General features: G+C 35.8%; 1 protein-coding gene across 2 annotated transcripts in view; it reads left to right on the top strand.

Annotated features, from left to right (window-relative positions):
• Positions 1-22,184, top strand: part of KDM7A (lysine demethylase 7A) — a 61,005-nt gene that overhangs the window by 22,933 nt on the left and 15,888 nt on the right. For both annotated transcript variants that reach the window (XM_042837759.1, XM_042837758.1), the window contains exons 2-14: positions 879-964; positions 6,103-6,220; positions 7,070-7,230; positions 9,006-9,147; positions 9,462-9,648; positions 10,189-10,351; positions 11,989-12,076; positions 12,802-12,908; positions 15,269-15,360; positions 18,174-18,263; positions 19,064-19,273; positions 20,671-20,795; positions 21,281-21,438. In XM_042837759.1, coding sequence (XP_042693693.1) covers positions 879-964; positions 6,103-6,220; positions 7,070-7,230; positions 9,006-9,147; positions 9,462-9,648; positions 10,189-10,351; positions 11,989-12,076; positions 12,802-12,908; positions 15,269-15,360; positions 18,174-18,263; positions 19,064-19,273; positions 20,671-20,795; positions 21,281-21,438 — 1,727 coding nt within the window. The remainder of the gene's footprint in view (positions 1-878; positions 965-6,102; positions 6,221-7,069; positions 7,231-9,005; positions 9,148-9,461; positions 9,649-10,188; positions 10,352-11,988; positions 12,077-12,801; positions 12,909-15,268; positions 15,361-18,173; positions 18,264-19,063; positions 19,274-20,670; positions 20,796-21,280; positions 21,439-22,184) is intronic.

The raw sequence follows: 22,184 nt of genomic DNA, 5'->3' as shown, positions 1-22,184 counted from the left end.
TCTATTATAAAGTCAGCAATTTTCTAAGCTTCAATTAACTTTTTAGAGAAAGAACTCCGTCAGGATTCAGATTCTACGAGTAAGTAGGGATTTTTTTTCTTGAGAGCTCTCTGCAAGAGCCTGGCTTCTCCAGTTAATCTCTAGCATTTCATCTTCCAAAAGATTGTCTCTCTTCTGGCTTTAAAAGTAGTGTTGTTCAGATAGTAGTTTAGAAGTTTTAATGTGACTACTAGGAATGTCTTCAATCCTTCTTTGACTGTTTAAACAGGCAAAAATTTCACCAGGAAAATACTACTACAAATGGTATTTCTAAAATTACAAAACTGTTGCTACTGTATGATTTGTGTGATCACTTGTATAAGTTTCTTACCCAGTACTGGTAGGGTAAAAATTTCAGGTAGCATACTGAAGTGTTATTTGCTGTCTTGGAGGTAGGAGTCGGTACTTTTTGTAGAAAAAAAAAAAGAAAAGAAAAATAGGAAAAAACCCTCATGATATCTTCTACAAATTGACTGCATGTAGGCTTCATGTTTTTATGAAGAGAGAATTGATTGAGTGATTCTGTGGACACTCTGCTGTAATCAGGATCAAAGACTTTTGTGGGAGCAGAGGGTATTGATATATCTTGTGGACTCATTTTTAAAGTAGCTTAATTCCTGTTTCCTTTCTGTTATTTTAAATGGCATTCTCTTTTCAGCAATGAACAAATTATTACTCAAAATTTATGTGGCAACCCAGTAGTTGAGATAGTTTGGTAGCTCATTATGAATTTGTAAACTAAGCATGTTCTGGTAAAGACTTGAGATGTAATTATTTTTTAGCCTGAAAAAAGAAGTCTTGTATGTATTCTCATTAACATTTAAAAAATGTCGTTGCAGCTGTGTTGGGGTAGAGGAGCATCATGCTGTTGACATTGATCTGTACCATTGTCCCAACTGCGCAGTTCTTCATGGACCTTCTCTGAGTGAGTATGCATTATTCAGATTTTATTTTACAGTTTTAATGTTTTTGCTCCAAGTACAGTTGAAAAAAAGTCCGTTCAGAGGAACATTCAAGATGAGTCTGATTATTTAGGAGCTACTGGTTCTGTGACTAACTTTGAACTGATAAAAAGCAACGATGATAAACAACAACAAAACCTACAAGGTGTCTTTTCTTGAGAGATTCTCCTTGATGTGAAGATGCAGATAGAATAAAATATAAGCCACAGCTATAGATTAGAGAAATCAAAGGGTACAGAGCTACGAGAAAGCAATCTGTACTTGGCTGAGAGAGAGAGACAAAAATTAGGAATTCATCATCAAAAGAAAAAAAGAAAAATCAATTGCAGGTAGTGATGCTTTCTCCTGCTGCATGTATGATATGCTATTAAAAAAAAAAAAGTTCCAAAAGACTGCTTAAGATTTCTGTATTTTAATCATCAAAATTCTAATACCCAGGAAGGCAACCTTGAGAAAATGTTCAAGCTAGCTTTCTTTGCTTTCTTGATGTTTAAGGCAGTATTCCATAACAGTCCAGAGTAGTTTGAGAATTGGAGCTGAAATTGATGTCTGCTTTTCCTTTATGTCTTTGAGAATTACACAGCCATGTATTCCAGGTGTCTGGTTTGTGAATATGATTCCCCCAAATTCCTCGTGGAATTTTATGAGTTGCCAGAAGTGAATGTGGAGTCAGGAGGGACCTCTCTGGTTCTCCTTTCAGTAGGTGCCTTTGCTGAAGAGATCTGAAGTAGAAAGATTGTAAGACTGGACTTAGGAAGAAAATATTTTTGTCTTTTGTAACTACTGCAGGGATGCTTTTTTTTCTGACTCCTTGGGTTTCCCCCACAACTTCAGTTCTCAAATGAAGTAACGTGATAGTGAGTTTCACCTCTCCAGTTTCTATGTTCAAACCTGAAAAATATCTATGTATGATTAGTGTGCCCACACACACTGTGGGCATTTGTGTTTCTTTAATACATGTTCTTTCTTTGCTTGAAGACCTTGTAACAATTTATGCAATTTATCTTTTGCATCTAGCAAAAGATCTAGAATCTCTACAAAGCTGAATTTAGCATTTAGAAATGATCATTTTAAATCACTGCACTGTCACTGGTAGTCATGTGGAGTATGAGCAAAGTGATTTATTTCAATTACTGACTTAATTAAAATATGTTAAATATCTTGTACGTGGGTTATATTCAATGCCTTCAGTATTAGCTACCTTCATGTTAGGGGCTAAAAGGTAAGTTGAATGCTCTTTTACATGCTTGAAGTTTTATTATTACAATTGTCTTTTTCAGTTTCAAATCCTTATGTGTATTCTGTACATAATACAAATACGAGCCATTTTTCTACCTTTCTGCCTGTTTTTTTTTTGGGGGGGGGGGGTTGGAGAGGTGTGTGTGTATGCATATGGAATACTGGGGCTGGAACAATAAAAGGTGGGGTTCATATCAGACTTTAAAAATACTAAAAAAACATGGAAGTTTGGAACTTTATCCTTCTGGTTTGACAGAACTGGTATAGTTCATCATCCTCTTGATGCCTGTGAATAGCCTGTCTTGTAATGCAGAGACTTCCAGCTCTCACGCTAGCTCTGTTTCACCTGCTGCAATCTGACAGTGAAATACTGTGTTGGATAGCTTTTTCAAAAGATAAGAATCTGTAGAAAAAAATTATCCTTGCTACTTCATATTGCCTCAAGTGAGTAAGTAGTCTAGATTTAGTAGAAGATTCAGGCATATCACTTATCTACCCAAGCAGAAGTGATATGTTGAAATATGTCTTCATCTGCAGTTTCATTAATTGTACTCAGCTAGTCTGTCATAATCAAATCTTTGATAGTTTGTGGTTTGGACATCGGCATGCTTTAGGGTTAGGAGAGGCTGATGTTTTATGACTTCAAATGTTGCACTGCTTGAAACATATGAAATTATGTATGTAAGTAAAAAGCACATCTTTTATTTACTGCTTCATGTTCTAGACTCCATTGGTCTAAAGAAGTTCTGAAGGAGACCATAATTCAACCGTGTTCAATTTAAGAGGACAAGTGCATCTATGATTTTGACAAGCACATGTGTATACAACCTAATATAATCAGATGGCATTGTGCAAAAAAAAAATTACTAAAAACGTATGAGAAACATACATTTTGTATTACCAAGTGGATTTTCATTCAGCATCAAACAAAATTAATTATGTTAGTTCCAGTAATGAAAGGAAAGCTACTGTGCACTCCTTTAAATTTTCCACTCTTCTCATGCTAACATTTCTCTTGCCTTTTCCATTAGTGGGCATCACATAAAGGAACTCTCACAAGACTGGGGCCTGGTTGTACAGATGTGAGTGCTTCTTGGTGGTTCCCTTTTCAAGTCCATGTAGGATGTCTGAGACAAACAGACAAGTGTAGGCAGGCAAGGAGTAGAGTTTGCCTAAGCTAGATACAGTTATAAGCCCATTGTTTTGAATGTATAAGGAACATAATTTAAAAATAAATTCCTGCTTGCTTTTCATGAAAAATTTCTCAACGCCCCTGTAACTCTGTGGTTTGTGTTTGGTGCATGTTTATAGCATTGTCTCTGCAGGTTATGCCTCATTTTTTAGGAACACCAAGGGTTAGTGCTTTCCTTCCACTAGTTTTGAGGGATTTGGAAGTGAAGGAAGGCAGTTCTTGATGTCTTTTAACATTTCTTTTTAATTTATTTTAATGTGAGCACAGGGATTCATTCAGTTAGATATTTTTTCTTGCAACTGTTATTGTAATGTCTTAAGGAATTATAAAGCTGCAACATAAGAGAAAGCCTTCATTATTGTTCTATGGTTTTTAGCATTCTCTTATTTATGGAAGCATGATATATGCTACAAGTACTAAGTAGAGGAAGTTTAATTTCTGTTTTTCAGATGTTGGAAGGTCAGACTTTAAAAAGTTATATATATATATATATTTTTTTTAATACATATATATATATATATATAATCTCTTAACCAGCTGTATCATCTTACAGGCTTAATGAGCTGTTACACAGCAGTTGTACAGAATTTCTGAGAAGCTACTCTGTTGCAAATTAACATTAGCCACTAATTTCTTGTATTATTATTTATGAATGAGAAAATGGCTTTGAAAACTTAATAAACTTGGCTTGGTTATTTATGAAGTTTCACTGTGTTTGGATAGTTGGCTCATCAGCGGTCTCTTCAGCAGTGATTGTGAGGGTAGCAAACAGCTATAAATGTCACTTCATTCTCTTAAATGTCTTCCAAGGGGTACATTTTGTCACTTTTGTGGAAAGCAGCTTATCAGTAGGAATAACTGTTTGTCATGCAGTGGCTGTAAGGTGTTAGTTATTCCTGTATAAGCAACTGATATTTCTGCAGAAGCAGCATTGAAATTTTGTGGTTTTTTCCCCCCTTTTAAAATCCTTTGCTATTTGCTATTCTTCACGCTGTTGTTAGTTGTGTTTTTGGTATGGTGCTAACTACTTGTGAGTTTGGTTTATCATGACTTCGATATGCTTAAGGATGAGCTCTTCTTTAACTAAAAGTTCAAATTTGTATTAGTGTAGTTGCTTAGCTGGGGTATGTTTGTGTTGCATGGTGGTTTGTGCATAGCCTGTAAGAGACCATTTGTGCTGGCAAATGACAATAGCTTTCTCCTCTTCTGTGTTTCTTCTGCAGATGGAAGTAAATTTCTGCACAGTATTAGTCGTTGCGTTCTAGATCTAGTCACAGTAAATATACTTGGGGTAGACTTCCAGTAGCAACCATCAGATGCTGTGGAACAGAGTTTGGCTTAATTTTGGTGGCTTATTTTGGGGAAAACTGAAACGCAACCACCTAATAATTATGTTTATTATGTTTCTTAGCATAGTAAGTGGTACACTGGTAAGTCGCTAGCAAGGTTGTGAGCTGAGGACTGTCACAGATCCCAACAGATGCCTCAGCAGAAGGGAACTTAAGAGGGCTTTTGCTGACAGATAGGTGCTATTAATGAACACTTTCTTTCAAAGTAGTGAGTTTCAGTTCTTTATAAATGAAGCTATAAAATGGGTGCTTGTTTGATTAAGACGAATTAATTGCATATTTGGAATGAAATAATTTGTTATTAAATAATGCAAATTTGAGGGCAGGTGGTAAGTTTACCAAATCATAAATCACCTTTTCCTCTGGTGCACTTAAAGCCAAAAAATGCAAATGGAGAGGCTCCGTACAGCCCTACTGTGTTTTACAAGAGCTTTTTCTTGTTCGAGTATCTGTTTGTTTTTTTTTTCAGTGGGAGTCCACCAGCACAGCTTTTTATGAAAACACTGTTATTCATTTTCACTGGCCCTGTAAATAGAAGGAGCTGTTAAAAAATGCAATTTAGTTACTTCTGGATTATCAGACTTCCAAAATTGTGATATAATATTGATTTATTATTTGTTCTTTATGAATATTTTGCCATAGTGAATAACAGCTTGCAGCAACTCAGAAGTTCATTGTTTTGGGGCATAATGCTTGCATTATATGTATTGTACTTGCAGAGTGAAGACTGTACCTGCTAGGATAGCTTATACCCAAAAGTGTTATGGAAACATAAGCAGTGGATAAAAGAAAGGTGTTTTTGTTTCAAACAGATTGCAGTGGTGAACAACAGAGTTGTCGGATCGTATGTAAATATGTTCCTCTGGTCAGATAGCACAATGAGATAAGTCATATTAATTCTATGTTAATGCATGAGAGGAAGAAGCGTAAGGATCTTGAGGAGATAAGATTCTTCTCTTTATTTAAAAAAAAAGTGAGATTTAGGAAATTGAAATCGTGGTTTCATTGACTTGAGATTGGATAAGTGTCAGGCTGTTACTGTGTGCTTTCATTGTTCTGCACTGAGTACAGAGTTTTGAATCATGGTGTATAACATGCACTGGTGTTCTCTGATGGAAGAGGCTCTAGAAGTGTAAGTGGTTACTGTCAGGTGTTCTGAAGGTTTCATTTTTGGCAGATGGATAGTTTCACCTGTATAAACAATAAAGTTTGTTAATCTTTGTGATAGGGTTGAAGCATGCCTGGTTCACTGACAGAGCGACTGTTAATCTGAACCATCTGATTTAACTAATTCAAAGTTTAATCCTTTTGAAACTTGTAGTGAAAAAGAGAAGGAACTGGCACAGACATGACTACACTGAGTTGGATGATGGCTCCAAACCGGTGCAGGCTGGAACACGGACCTTTGTTAAACAGCTGCGGGCTCGCTCTTTCCCAAGGTACAGAAGCTCACTTTAACATTTTGGTGAAAAAACAAAGACCTAAGACTTCCTCCTCCTTTAGAATTCTCCCCCTTCCACTGTTCTTATCAGTCCCTGATCCCTTTCCTCAGGGCTGCTCTCTAGCCACTTCATCTCCTAGTCTATATCTGTGCCCAGCATTACTCCATTCCAGCTGCAGCACCTGGCATTTTTCTTTGTTGAACTTCAGCTGTTGCTGGTCACCCAGTGCTCCAATCTGTCAGAGTCCCTCTGCAAGGCAGAGTGGATGTGGCAGAGTGACTGGCTTTTTTTTTTCTCTCACCTGAAATATCAGAATATTATCTATCTCTGTGGTCCAAGTAAGGAGAGAATGGGAAATTACTCCTCAGTTGTTTCATTCCAAATAATGTAGAACACTTATATGTGCTAGTAGTATACCCATTCTCTCATGCTTTATAGGAAAGTAGAGAAACTTGTTTGTAGCAGAAATCATCCCAGTTTGTTTGTGGTTGTTTTTCATGCTTATAAATATGGTAGCTTATAACTCTTGACAGAACTTTCTGTTGTTGTTATTAAAATGTATTTTAATGTTTTCTTTTTCCTCACCCTTTTAAATTACTATGTTAGATTACATAGAAATACAGTGAATTACCAGGTTATGTGTAACACTTAATATTTCATTAGGGGGTTATATTGGTTTATTTGTCTTACACTCTTAATTTGATAGAAGTACGGGGTTGTATTTTTTGGGGGGTTCAAATGCAACCATTTCAACCAGTCCTCCTTGAATTTGTGACTTTTTTTTTTTTTTCACTAGTGTTTGGAGGATGTATTTCTGCTAATATTCCATAATTTCTTGTTTGTTAGTGCTGATGAAGTCATTTTGAAAATGCATGGAAGCCAACTGACACAAAGATACTTGGAGAAACATGGGTTTGATGTACCTATTATGGTTCCTAAATTAGATGGCCTGGGGCTCAGACTTCCTCCACCAACTTTCTCTGTTTTAGATGTGGAACGCTATGTAGGTAAGGGTCACTGTGGAATAAGTGCAAATGATCCCCTCTGTAAAGTAAAACAAATATTTACATGATTCTAAGAGCTCCTGGAGTGCTAAATATGTATTATAAACTAAGCACTCCTAACCAGAACAGTACAATTAAGCTACCAATTTGAATTTTGTTTATGTGGATATCTGATGGGAGAACACCATTATTTTTCAACTTCCAAGTGTGTTGACTTGGGTGCAAGATGAATGTGGAGTGATGTTTTTGTTATGCTACAATTTTGTGAGAATTGAATGAATCACTCTGAAGATTGATAGAGATGAGTCACTGGTCAGAATATTACAAAACATGATGTTTTGAGCTCAGTGAATTGGCTTTTTCAAACTAAATAAATCTTTCTGGAGACCTTCCTACCATGGCCTCCTTTGGTGAGAGCCAGAGCTCCCGACAATTTGTTTCTTGCCTGATCTCTGGATAGTCTTTAATCATTTCATCTTCATACAAGTGTGCAGTACATAGACTGAATCATTTTGAGCATGAAGTTTGCTGTAGTAAACAGTACTGTTGAGAAGTCTGTGTGTGGGTCTTTGTTCTTGTGAGAACTTCATATAATTCTGAGTACTAAAAGTAGAACGTCTGTCTATCAGAATTTTACCATGGAAACAGAATAGAGGAAATACATAGTGTAAGAAATACTGTTGCTGTTATGATGACTATAAAGAGTAATGTATTCTGCATCAAAGTGTAATTGTTGTTTTGATATTTCTGAAGCTTATCTTTTGGAAAACTGTCAGTTCAGATTCAGAGGAAAGTTTGATCATCTCATTACTATGCATGTATTTTGCCCTGCCGGGTTCTGTGGTTTAGGGAAAAAAAGAAAATGCAGATTTGCCTTTTTGTTACTGAAATTAAAAATAAGAAATCTTAATAAATACTATTCCAAGTAGGATTTGTCAGGATTATGCTAATTTTTAGTTTTAAACTAAATATATTTATAAATGTGCATTTAGATGCATTCCAGAATTAATTTTCAGCTGTGACCCTGTATAACTAAATGCACATAATACAATTACTATTATAATTTTGTCATTACTCCTTTATTTTGGCTAAGGGTTACTTCTTGCTTGTCTGGTTCTACGCATTTAACTTTAAATATGTGCTGTGTGTATTTGTGTTATCTTTACAAATGAAGCTAGCCTTAGTAATTTCACTGAATTATTAAGGCGTGCGTGCTTAAAAGCTATGCGTGAATGAAAGGGTGAGAGTGTAGGATGTTTTTGAGTATCTGCATAGTCTTCAACATAAAAAAGCTGTTAGTCAATTATGTCAGAAGTTCAGTGCAGCTTGCTAAAAACTACAAGCTGTGAGCAGTAAAATCTGTTATTTGTGAAGAATTCTTTGTGGTCATTGTGTTAAATATTCAAGTGAGTTAAATATTCAAGATTCAAGTTCTCTGTACTGTTTTTACCAGTGAAAGCCACAGACCCAATTGTTATTATTTTAACCAATTGCAGTGATTCTGTATTGTTCCTTTTATTTTTTTGTTGACCATGGGTAAAGAGGATTTATTTGTACACTGTTCTCAGTTGTGTCCGTAGTTGACAATAGCAGTTAAAGCTTGACCTAGTTAAAAGTTGGTTTGTACCAATCTTTGTTCCACAAGAATGCTGATGGTCGCAGAGGTTTTGTGCAGAAATACATTGATAAAAGCTAGGAAAAAGTAAAGTTGCTCTTAAACACATTAAATAATTCTTTTTACCTGTGATAGGATTAAGCAAGTAATCCTATTTTTACAGGTGGTGACAAAGTGATAGATGTAATAGATGTAGCAAGACAAGCAGACAGTAAAATGAAGCTCCATAATTATATTAAATATTTCACAAATCCTGACCGACCAAAAGTGTTGAACGTGATCAGCCTGGAATTCTCGGACACGAAGTGAGTATTGACTGCAATTTCTTGAATGTAGGAAGTGGTTTTCACAAAGGTGAACAGTATGTATACGGATGTCATGTCTTTAGCACTAAAGTTAAGAGGCTGCATATTTTATGTAGACAGTTAGATGTAATATGGGTATAAAACAGTTTTACTAATTCATAAGTAATAATTTGGTTGGAAATGTGCATTTAATGCTGTTGTTTGGGGGAAAAAAAAAAACAAAACAAAACAAAAAAAACCCACCAAAAAACAAAAACTAGAGGCACTTGCACTTGATCTTATTTATGTATTTATTTATTTATTTTTTCTTAAAGGATGTCTGAGTTAGTGGAAGTACCAGATATTGCCAGAAAGCTTTCATGGGTGGAAAATTATTGGCCAGATGATTCTGTCTTCCCTAAGCCTTTTGTTCAGAAGTATTGCTTGATGGGTGTCCAGGACAGCTATACTGATTTTCATATCGATTTTGGAGGAACTTCAGTTTGGTACCACGTTCTCTGGGTATGAAGGCTTTTTGCTTAATGATTGTATGAAACAAAAAATTATTCAGTGTGCAGCTTTCTGTCATGGCATTATTGCCTCTTCAGAGTGAAATTGTGTACTTAGAAAGACAGGTGAGGAGCTTGAAAGTGAATTCGTGATTGTTAGTGTCTTGTTTTCATGCTTCTATTTTATCACACTGTTGGTGACTCCGGTGCTATGTGGTTGGCTGACCATTTTAATTGATCAGTAGGTTTTACAGTACGGTTTTAGTATTTATTAAAAAATGAATTAAATGAGAATCAATGACACTGTTGAGTTTTTTTTACATTACAAGATACGTACCCCTTCTTCCCCTTATCCTTATTGGTTACTGTCCTATTGACTAAGCTTTTGTGCAACTGCAGTTGTGAAACACTGAGTTAGGAAACACCAGTGTCCCCTAGTAGAACTACAGAATTCTGCCATTTATATGGGGTGCGTTTAGTGCAAATGACTCAGAGGTTGTACTGTCTGCCCAGGAGGATGTGCATTTATTTATTTGATGCTTTTGTTGAATAGGGTGAAAAAATATTCTATCTGATCAAGCCCACTGATGAAAATTTGGCTCTGTATGAGTCCTGGAGCTCATCTGTCACCCAAAGTGAAGTATATTTTGGAGACAAAGTTGACAAATGTTACAAATGTGTTGTAAAGCAAGGACACACTTTATTTGTTCCAACAGGTAAGATATTACTCTTACTGCTAGAACTTAACATGTTTAATTACCAGGAATTAAGGATGTCCTAAAATGACACATTACGTTATCAATATTTGTTTTATCTTGGAATTTTCAAACAAACAAAAACCACCACTGTGAGAACTGGAGTATGGCATAAGACTCAGTAAATGGTGCTGATTTTAAGCAACCCTTAATGGTGCTGAGACAGTAATGACAAGAGTTAATTGTTAGTTTAGTCATTGTCTGGGAGGTGTGCATGTGATAGAATTGCAGTGCACATCTTCCTTGATCCTTCATCTGCTATGATGAGTGAAAAAGTGAAACTATAATGATAAAGGCAAAATGCAGTTGGAAAAACAAGGCAGTCTTCATTGTGCTGCGCTTTGCAAAGAACAGAAATTAAAAAAAAAAAAGCAATTTATAATATTAATTAAAAACAAACACGACAAAACCAACACACACCAACCCATACGTTGCTTGTGCTACAGTACTCTATAGAATGGTACATGAAAGGCTGAAATTTCCTCCACAGGCAATAGAGCAGATGTGGTGCTTACTCAGCATAATTGCTAGTTTCAGATCTTTCTCTCTGTATGTGGTGCCCCAAAACTGAAATTGGTTGGTTTTAGCTGAATGAGGGCATGGATTTAGTGCTAGTTAGTAATATATAGTTATGATTTGGTCTGACCTTGCATCAAGCTGAGAAGCTTTCTCAGTTTATACATGTTGCCTATTCTCAGTCAAAACACAACGTAATCTGCAAATCTGTGACCAACTGCTCTTTTGAAAGATCTGTATGCGTGTTAAATAAGAACAAGTCTGTGTGCATATTTTTAGCTTATTTACATTAAAAACGCACAGTCAAAATCTTCAGTGCAAATTTTTAATTAGGATGCTAATATGTTCTTTTGTACACTTAAGTGAAATTATCCAGTAGCAATTGGCTGGATTGATAGTGTAGTGTTGGTCATGCTTTGCCATATTGAATGGTAGTGTTTATAGGGACAGTATTTTAATTATGTGCCAAATTAGTGTTCTTAGAATATCTAGATTGTCTTAAATTAATCATAATTTCACTGGAACTGGGAGGGATGTATTTATTAATAATGTATAGAGTTACTTCTGGATTCTTACAGTATTGCTAAATGATGGGTTTTTTGTGTTGTGCTAATAGTTGAGTTACGTAAGCAACATGTAAACATGAATATAATTTTTATTTGTCTTCCTTTGTCTTTTGCTCAATATGGTTTTTCTGTAGTATTTCCATTATTGTTTATTGGAAGGGGAACTTTGGGGAATCTTTTACTTGAGAAATTAGTCCTGTTCTGTCCCCTCAACTTCCACCCAGTCAAAATGTCTTGAAGACCTTCTTATGTTCACAACGCCTTTACTAACCTGCAGTTCAACTAGATTTCTGAAACATATTGTAATCTGTATGTTAAAAACAGGACTATTTGTTCCTTTTCCATCTCTTTTTCTCTTTTTTTTTTTTTTTCCTTTTCCCCTACCTTTTTTCTTCTTCCTCTCCCCTTTTCTCCCCTCTTTTTCCTATCTATTTTAGTATGTACATGCAAGTACTTAAAAATAGTCTTTAAAGTAATCTGTATGTATGTACTAAGTTTCTGAATCTTTTGTGTCAGGCTGGATTCACGCTGTGCTCACATCTCAGGATTGTATGGCTTTTGGAGGAAACTTTTTACACAACCTCAATATTGGCATGCAGCTCAGGTTAGTCTCAACTCTTACTGTACCTTTTCCTCAGTAAATAGGATATGCTTTTAATAGATATTTTTCTTTGTGCTTGTAACCAGGATCAAATGGGTACAGGCTCTCAAAGCAGACGATAATGGCATTTTCAGTTAGACTGTATCCACCACATACTCTTATTTCATTTCTGCAAAGTTCGTGTCAAAACTGAAGGGTATGCATAATTTAATTAAAAACAAAGTAAACCTCACCCCCCAACCCCATTACTTTGGAGGTTAGTATGAATAAATAAACCAAAACTGAGCAAGCCCAGGTGTGCAACACTGAGTTGAAATGAGCATCCTCAAGTCAGCATTGCTCAAAGGGCAGCTGTGTTTAGTTTTTGTCCAAGATGTGGAGCTGTCTTCTAAACATATTGTTTTTATTTATTACAGTGGAATCCTGATAAAATTCCATCTGTTAAAAGATCACACACTGGGTTTGTATCCTAGTTTTATGAAGTCCAACTTTATTCTTAGAAGTGCAGCAGTCAAACTTGATAAGGTCAGAGCCTGGATGAGACCAGAGTTGAATCTTGTCTGTGGTCTTGTTGGGGTTTAACTATGTTGTACTTGACTTTTTTTTATTTAACATGGCCGTGCTTATTTTATTTTATTTTGGACATTGTATCAATTTGAATAATTACATAGTTAAAAAAATAAGTTGGATGACATGAATGCTTTTAGTTAATGTTTCTGTTTGTTCAGGTGTTACGAAATGGAGAAGAGGCTAAAAACCCCAGATCTTTTCAAATTTCCTTTCTTTGAAGCCATCTGTTGGTTTGTGGCCAAAAACTTACTGGAAACATTAAAAGGTAATCCTTGTCTTACTTTTTATGGTATACATGTGTCTGCTTTTATGTTTCATTGACAGTGGAAGAAATTATGTTGCGGCTGTTTGAACAGATGAAATGTTTTGAGCTGAAAAGCCAGATAGTAATTTGTGGTGTTTTTTTGTTTTTTTTTTTTTTTTTTGGGGGGGGGAGGGGGAGGAGGAGGCAGTGGTATTTATTTTTTTTCTTCCAAGTCACATTTTTTTAAACCATATTGTAGTAAATACTGCACTGTTTCAGTTGTAGATTTAACAAGTCATAATACGGGCTTTAGTGCAACACAAGATCTTTCTGAAAACGTCTTTGGGGTTTAAAGCTTTCTAGTGTAACTAGGGCTGTGCAGAATTTGTGGTGTACAAGATGATGTGTATAACTAGCATTTTATAGCAACCTACTGGAACTTTTGAATTTTTTTATTGGTGTTTTTTTTTTCTCCAATGCTAATAGTGTATCTGACTAATGAAGATATTCTGATAATCTAGAATATCTATTGCACAGTGCAATTATATACCAAACAGATAGGATTAATTTCCCAGTACCTGAAAAGGCCTTGTTAAGGCAGATATGATTTCAACATTGTTGCTTTTTACAGTAGACCTCTCCCATATCATTTTAGATCTTCAAGTATCCTTTGGAAGCCTTTCTCTCCTTCCTTCAGTAGATGACTCTCTAAGCGATGCCACTGATTTCTATCCCTGGGCTGATACATGATGGCTTTACTGTTGAATGTAAAGGTTTTCTTGCATTTCTGTGATTTTTTTGACCTTTTCAGTCAAGCTACCTGTTGTCTTTTGCTCCTTCTTGTCAAAGAAAAAGGCATCCATAAGAGTTTTTGGAGGAGAGATGTACCAGTTCCTGTGAGCAGTGCCAAGTGACTTATATTGGTGTTTAACAGTAGACACCTCAAAAGGCACTGATTCTTGACAGTTTCCAGTCCTTTGCAAACTTCCTTATCTAGTCCATTAATTTTGTTACTATACCCATGTGTAATTGAGCCTGACCTTACCTTCTTCTTCTCAAATGTCTCACCTCTCTAACTGCTCTGTTTAATCTTATTAATAAATATCATGTTTCAAATTATGTATTTCAAATAAATGTGCCTTCAGAGGAGACTGCAGAATTTAGCCTCTGCTCTGGAAGAGATCACTCACATAACCTTTTTATAAGGTGAAAACGGTATTGAAAATTATCTGCTGTCCTTTCAGCCATGAAATTTAGAAAGCTTTTAGAAATTTTACCAAATAAAGATTTTTTTTTTTAACTTGCAAAAAAATTGTTTTCTTCTTGAAAGCTTTCTTTGGTAGTAGGTCTCGTGTTTGTGTAATTAAAATTTACAGATGTGTCAGAAAATGTGGGAGTTGTATTTCTGCTGGAAAATCAGTGGGATGTATGTTCCTGAGTAACCTAGAGCTGAAGCTATGCGTTTCATCTCTTCCCCTCTTTTATCATTTTACTCCTTGCTTGAGTGGGTAGACTAGGAGCCTCTTGTGATACATGGCTCATATCTTAAGTGAGGAATATGAAGCTTATTTCCATGTTATTTTTAATCTGTGGCTTATTGTGAAAATTCAGGATTTAGTCTGTCATTGCTAAAGTGATGGTTAAGTTGGGCTTTGGCATCAACTTTCACATTTGCAAAATGTTTACCAGGCAGAATCCTTTGCTTTTAAATAAGGAATGGTACCAGTTCTGTTGTGAAATGTGATTACTAATACCAGTTTGTAATACATTGAGCACATGATTTTTAGCAGTGCTTTGTGAAGTTCAGGTCAGTAAGCAAAATTGGCACGCCATATCTTCCTGGTTCTTTTTATGAAAGGATGACAACAAGTCATGCAACTGGTTTTGTCTTTTCATGGGCAAGGAGTATATTCTGATGCTGTGAGCTATATGGCGTTTGCGTACATTTTTCTCTGCAGTTCTAGGGACTTAAGAAGAAGCGATTTGTCCATCAGTACAATGCTGATTAGCTTTGATTAGTCTTATATAACACAGTGCATATTTTTAGCTGCAGTAAAAGAATAAAAAAAAAGTTTTTCAAAATCCAGTGCTAAAAATGTAGTGCTGCATTGTATTCTCAAATTTTTATCAAGTCACAGCAAGTGGGCAGTTGGACTCACGCTGCAGCTCAGCTTAAAGGCCTTGCTATTCTTCTCACACCCTTTAAGAAGTAGGAACTCCATTGGAGAACTGTGGTTTGGAAGCAGAACTTTTTTTTTTTTTTTTAATTGAGTTTTTTTTTTTTTTGGACTTGCAAAATGGCAACTTTATTGGTTGAAGGATAGGTATCATTCTACTGTTTTTACTTACTATGTTTTTGTTGATGTCTGTGTCCTTCTTAGAACTGAGAGAAGATGGTTTTCAGCCTCCAAGCTATTTAGTGCAAGGAGTGAAAGCTTTACTTACTGCTTTAAAACTATGGATGAAAAAAGAGGTAAGTACCAGTAGTCTTATTTACTGTTTCAGTGAATTCTGACTTTATTTAAAAATAATTGAAGATCTGTGTCCTTGACATACTTAAGATTATTTTTCTGTTAATGAGTAATGAAAGACTATGGAGAGTATGTGCTGCTGACCTGGGGAAGAGTCATGAAAATTTTATGTTGTGTGACACTAATGATGTCTTAGCCCAGTGAGTAAGTTCTTGCATGATAGCTGGTAGGAACAGAATCTTGCTTCATCTCAGCATGGGATAAGAATTCTGGAGAGGTCATTGAGCCTTTTGTTTATACAGTCAATTCATCCTTATCTGAGGCAATGGAGGTACAGAATGCTGTGATATTTAGGGTTTTCCATTAATGTGAGTGCTTTGGAGAGTACATTTCAGGTATATCTATACTGCTGAAAAATCGGTTTCAATTGAGGAGGATATTAACTTAATTAGAGTACTGTCTCTGATGAAGATTTGCTGGCCTGTAAAATCGTTAGTGTGTTGTCAACACTGACTTTGCTACTGCTCTCTAGGAAGGCTTATTTGCTTTGGCACAGCACTGGACTCATCTTCACCGAAGTGACATTATCTTTGTTTCTGCAATGTTTTAAAGCTGCCTAGAGTTACAAAATGCTGAGAATAGAGATTGAGGGATGCTAAAATATTTTTACTTTTTATGTCTTGATTTGGATTCAATTTGTGCAAGGTTTTTATTGATATATTTATCTTCTGGTTTCTCTGGTGCAGAGCGTCAGTCTGCAAGCTGGTTAATATGCACAATAAAGATGATGACTTATCCAGTCATCTGATCTCTTGGATTGTAGCTCTGGCTTCCTTCCAACTTACATAAGCAACAGGCCTCAGATTCTATTTTTGAGATGTTTGATCCATGTACCAGTAAGATTATTTGGGGTAACTGTTCTGTTGTGGGTTTTTTTTTGTCTGTTTTTTTTAAATAGCTTTTTATAAAATTAATTAGCTAATTTTTTTTTTTTTTTTTCAAAGGATGGGTGCTCAATTGTGTTTTAATGTTATCAGAATGCTTAATTGTGATGGTAATTTGTAAATATTGGTGAATTCATGTGCCTACCAAGACTATTTGAATATATATATATTCTTGATCACCTATTTCTTTTTTCCCAGCGTTTATAAGTGGCTCTGGGCAGCCTGATCTGGTGGTTGGGGCCCTGCCCATGGCAGGGGGTTTGAAACTAGATGATCTTTGGGGTCCTTTTCAACCCAGGCCATTCTGTGGTTGTACAATTCTATGAAATTATTTCTTGAGTTCAATGTATCACAGTTTTTTTCCACCATTTACTTTACCTGCTTAGATATCAGTTTGAGTTTATTGACATATTTAAATTGCTTGGCTGGATTTTTTTTCCCCTAATTATTCTGACTCAGCTTAGTAGAGAAAGCTTGGGTGTGGAGAGATACCTTTTATAGTAGCAAACAAATGAGCTTGCAGATGGAGCTTCCTCTCTCAAAGTACTTGCACTTTACCTGTGAAATATCCGTTTCTTCTGGTACAAACTGTGTTTGCTTTAGAGAGGCTTGTCAGTGTTTTTAAACCAGGTGAAACTTTCCAGTCAGTGTTTTGGAAAATTGTATCAGAGTCACTTCCTCTTGTAGCCATCATGGACAGGAAGGCTCTTTGGAACAGTCCTTATGTTGAAAGGACTGAGTGGTCCTAAAATTATCATTAAGTTACTGGAAAACTTGTCTGATGCTGGAGATGCTGTGTTCCCAAGTATGAAGCAGAGTATAAAGGTGATGCACTTGAGAATGAACAGTGGTAAATAATAGCAGCAGATTTTATCTTGCCTGTATAATGATACTGAAATGAATATAGCATGGCCGTACTTACAACTAGTTTTTAATGACTTGGAGGAAGCCGGATGCAGTGAAGTATGTTTGCAGTATCAATTTGCTTCTAGCAATAATTGTTGAATAGCAATAATTTTTGAAGTGTGGATAGCTGAAAGTGTCTGTGGGACATTTTTGCATTTAAATAGTTAACTGAGGGGATACTGGAGTTCATGTCAGTCACTGTGTTCTGTGTGTCAGCGTTTTGTCTGCTTCATTCTAACTAAGTGTGTCTTGGGGCAAATTTAAACTAGATACAAAATACAAAACTTGTTTTCCTAGGTCTAAATGTAGAAACTTTGGACCTGCTCAGATTGATAATAAATGTATAGTAGATCTGCCTGTGCTCTGGTACTATTTCAGAGGATTAAAAGGAGCGAACTCTTATAGCTTTCTGAGTTGTTTTTATAGGGAATGGTTTTGAATTGCTTTCTCCAACCTACCACGTTTTAAACAAGCTGAGAAGGTCATTTAAAAAATGAGATATGAGGCAGATGTCTAAAATCTGCTTGTTGGCTACTCATTCCTCATTTGCTATTTAGGATATATTATTTCATAGAGAAATTCTGTTTCTGAAAATCTTTAATTATTTTCCTGAGTCTGTCTCTGTACTGACTGTGCTGAAAGGGAAGTAAAAAAAAGTTAATTATGGAGGAAGGAAATGAAACAAATATCAGAATGGCTTTGTATTAACACTTCTTTGGAGTTTCTTGGACAATCTGTGGGATGTCTAACCTTGAGCCCTTGTATATCTTGAACATCGCACCACTGGGGGGTATCTGCTCCCTTCTAAATCTTGGACTTGGAGCTTTGATTTGTGTATTTCTGCCCTGGCAGTTTGCTGTAATAATTAAATTAATCAGGTCTCTTCCTTTAACTTCTTTTTCCTGTAGTTTTGTTTATTTTATACTACCTCTGCTTAACTAATTATCTTCATCCTTTGCATGCAGCTTGTAACAGAACATGCCTTTGAAATTCCAGACAACATTAGGCCTGGACATCTCATAAAAGAGCTCTCAAAAGTGATTCGTTCCGTAGAGGTAAGAATGGAGGCAACCCTAAACTCCATAGAAAAATCTTTTAATCAGGGCCTTTGCTGATTATATTCACCTTTGTATTTATCTTAATGTTTGTTTTCTAATAGAAGACTAAGAGAAAACTGTTGGAAATACCATGAAGTTTGTATTTCAGATAAAGTATGGTGAGGATGTTTTATGTAATTGTTAAATAAAAAAACTCACACAATTTTAATGGTGAAGTTATTTGTAAATTTGTATTTCTAAAATGAACCCACACATTTTATTATTATAAATTTATATATAGCTTACAGCAATAATTACGGGTGTTATGAGTTCCTTTGAAATTCTGTCTGTATTCTGTTCTTCCAGCCCCTTGTCTGTTAGTTGTGGGCCAGCCATCATCTCATTTTCTTATGCTTTGTCCCTGTTTGTTGTACAGTCAGTGTTTTAGGGTCTTTTTGCTCCTCCTGCCCTCCATCGTAGCAGAGTTTTGCTCCTTTATTCCTTAATATCAGTTCTCGAAACTACATTTGTGTGTGGAAGGAGTTCTGAAAACTGAAGACAAAACTGATCTGTTGGCTATGGTACAGATATGCCATATACCCTACCTTGCCTTCACAAACAAATGTTGGTGCTGAGTTCTGTTATGGGAAAGTTTAAAAGCCCCACATGGGGATGTAGAAGTATATAACGAAACCTTGTACAGCAAATAATAGCAAACATGCTTCTCTAAAAGTTCTTAAAATTTTATTGATATGACATGCAATTTATTAGAGGAATGGGTAGCAGCACTTTATTTTATTTTTTTTTTTAAATTAAAGGAGGAAAACAACAAACCAGTGAAAACTCAGGGAATTCTTGGTGTGTGTTCAGCTTCACGGTCTTCACATGAAACAGCTTCTCCTCACCACTCGAGACGAAGGGTGAGGAAACTGCGAGACCATGCTACCAAAACTCCTTCTAATCTGGATATCTTAGAACTCCACACAAGAGAGGTACTGAAAAGGCTGGAGATGTCACCGTGGGAGGAGGCAAGTATTGTGTTACATAAAAGAAAAAAAAAAGCCAGAATAGAGTAATTTCTAACATGTTTTCAAAGGGAAAAGGTTTTAATGTCCATAAAGAAAGCAGCCTACTAACGTTTGCTGTATGAGCTATGTGTAGATAGTTCTCCACATAGAACTTTCTCTCTTCCTCGGTACTTTTTTGTGGACCTTCCTTCAACATTTTTTTTCCAAAAATGCCCTGAATCCATCACCTACTGCATGTATAGTTTTTGAATTAAGGCTGCTGTGGCTATTAGGTGCTACTTTGAATCTGCTCCACGTAGAAAGTGGAAAGCTTTCAAAGCTTTGGTTTCAAAGCTTTGGTTCTGTGAAGCTCTGGGCCAGACTTGCTTCTCTGTGAGCTTTTAGGTAGCTGCTTACTACAGTTCAGTTACTGTAATTTGATGAGCTTCATTTTTCCTTTATGTTTCTGTTTTCTCTATGACTGTGTCTTCCTTCCAGTAAGCCTAAGTTTGCCTTGGTCTCTAGTGTGGTTTTGTTAACTGATCAGTTGTATTACAACACCATCACAGACTGTATGAGAAAGATACAGTCTCTTGATATATTATCTTTTCAGATTTGATGGCCTCGTTTCAAAAAATAGAAGCAGAAATGGGAGAAAGAGCATGAATGTGGAAATAAGTAACCTTCTGAAAGGAAATAAGTAGTTTTCCGAAAATGAGAAATGCAGACAACTGTGTCAGGACCTATTGACCTTTATAAGACAAAAACAAGAGACATACATTTTAGCTCCTGAAGAAAAGAAGCTGAGCTTCAGTTTTAGCACAAATAATAGACCTATGCATTTATGTATTTAAAATGTTCAGGAGTATCAGTCATTGTCATTTCATGTGGAAAAAAACTGTTCTCTATCGTTTAAAAAAAAAAAAACAACAAAACAAAACTATTGTCTTTATTCCTCATTTAGCACATAAACCTGTTATTTGATTCTTTAAGAGTTTGTGTCAAACATGAATTTCTTTCAGCCTAGAAAGTTTTTCTTTAGACAGGCTGCTTTCCGTTATGAAAGTTTTACTGTACTCTTGAGTAAATTCTGGAACACTAATTCTAGAGAACAGACAGCTAATCCAGGAGTTGCTTTATCAATTCCCAGCCCAGCTTCTCCAAAAGAAATCCAAAAGGAGTATTGTAGAGATTTTGCAGATATTACAGATGCTTCAGGAAACTGCAGATGATTTGAGGAAAAGGAAGAAACAGCAAACTGCATCTTCTGTCTAAACATGTGTTGTCTGAGCTTTCTTCAGTTGGTTATCAGAAAAGTAGAAGCATCCTGGTGTTGAGTTGAAGCTTTTATAGTGTGCAGAAAAAGCAATCTAATTTATAGAAACTAATACTGATCAATAGTGTTTTTACTTCTTTAGGACATAGCAAGCTCAAAACTGAATGGGAGATTTAACAAGCCCTTTCAACCGTCTTCTACAGTACCTGACTGGCGAACAAAGGACAATGATCTTCGCCTTGTGCTGTCAAATGGAAGAATCATTAGGTACAACTAGTTGATTGGGAATCACTTATTCCTAGTCACTATGAACCAGAACATGCTATTTTTATAATAATAGTGTTTATTTTTTGTTTCTGTAGCTCTGCGTTTCCTTTTACCAGTAAGATTCATGTGAAAAAGACAGAAGAAATATGTTGACTGTTGTGTTTGCTGGCCCCTAGTGGAGTCACAGTTATGTAGTAAAGAGTAGGAGATGCTTTGCAAACTCCTTTCCTATGGCATTTCATTCAGTGGCTCAGTTGGGTCACTGTATTAGGGTAATTTTAGTTAAAGATATTTTGATGTAAAGCTTTGCACTGTTTGTTAGTTACAATTGCCCAGGGTGCAAAATGGGAGTATGTGCAGTTCAGAACCAAGAGGTGAATATGAGAGAATGCTCCTGTTATTGTCTCAGTGATGTCCTTTAAGTAATTGAGGAAGACAGTTGCTTTGCATTGTAAGAATAATATGTTATTTTTCTTGTGAGACAGAGATGAAAGACGTCCGTTTACAGATCGCAGTCTTTACACGGCAGATAGTGAAGACGAAGACGACAGGACAAGGTCGAAAAAGGTGACTGTTAAGAGACAAGATCAGACCTCAGGATTTGAAGGAGAAGGGAATGCAGATGCCCAAAAACCACTGAACAGTAAGCTTGTCTCTAAGTCCTACCGATTCAACATTTCGATGGTCTTAAGGAGGGTCTAATATTGTGAAAACTAACTGCAGTTTTACTGAAGTATAGAGAGGATAGACTAACAAATCAAAGAAATTAGTATTAAAAATTGCAATGATGGGTTTAATCAAGTGTTACTGGATATTTTTATTCTACTGAAGAAGCTAACAACAGTGTAGAGTTGAAAGCAAAGCTAATCGTTTTACATTGGTGCCATTTTGGATACTGTGTATGGCATCTTTCAGAGTGGAGGTTAAATTGGTGTTTTAGGTATTATTTGAAAGGTATTTGTTAACGTTGGTCAGTTCCATAATGTAGGAATGCTGATTTATTTATTTATTTATTTAATCAAAATTTATCATATAATTCACTTGAGAGAATAAAAATGCATCTGGTATCAACCCCATCTTATCTTTCTTCTTTTCTGTTCCATTTGGTGGCTACTTATTTGGTGTTACAATTTTGTACACTTTGCCTAATGAATAGGTTTATTCCATACAGGCAAAGAATAGAACTTAGCATTAATTAAATCTTAATGCTTTCAACATTTTCAGTTATATGCAAGGTTGAGGAGGAATTCAATATTGTCGTTAAAACACTGTAACTCCTCTTTTCAGTACTTTGTATCTAAACCATCTATCAATAGGAGTTATCTTTGTTGACCTTTCTGAAACCTCAAGTCTTTCTGCTAGGTGTTCAGCAGTGCTGATCACAAAGTC

The sequence above is a fragment of the Centrocercus urophasianus genome, unplaced genomic scaffold (assembly GCF_019232065.1).
Source record: "Centrocercus urophasianus isolate 14NV4802_14NV808 unplaced genomic scaffold, USGS_Curo_1.0 seq_73, whole genome shotgun sequence".
NCBI lineage: Eukaryota > Metazoa > Chordata > Aves > Galliformes > Phasianidae > Centrocercus > Centrocercus urophasianus.
The sequence above is the reverse complement of the archived record's forward strand: the minus strand, read 5'-3'. Positions and strand labels throughout refer to the sequence as shown.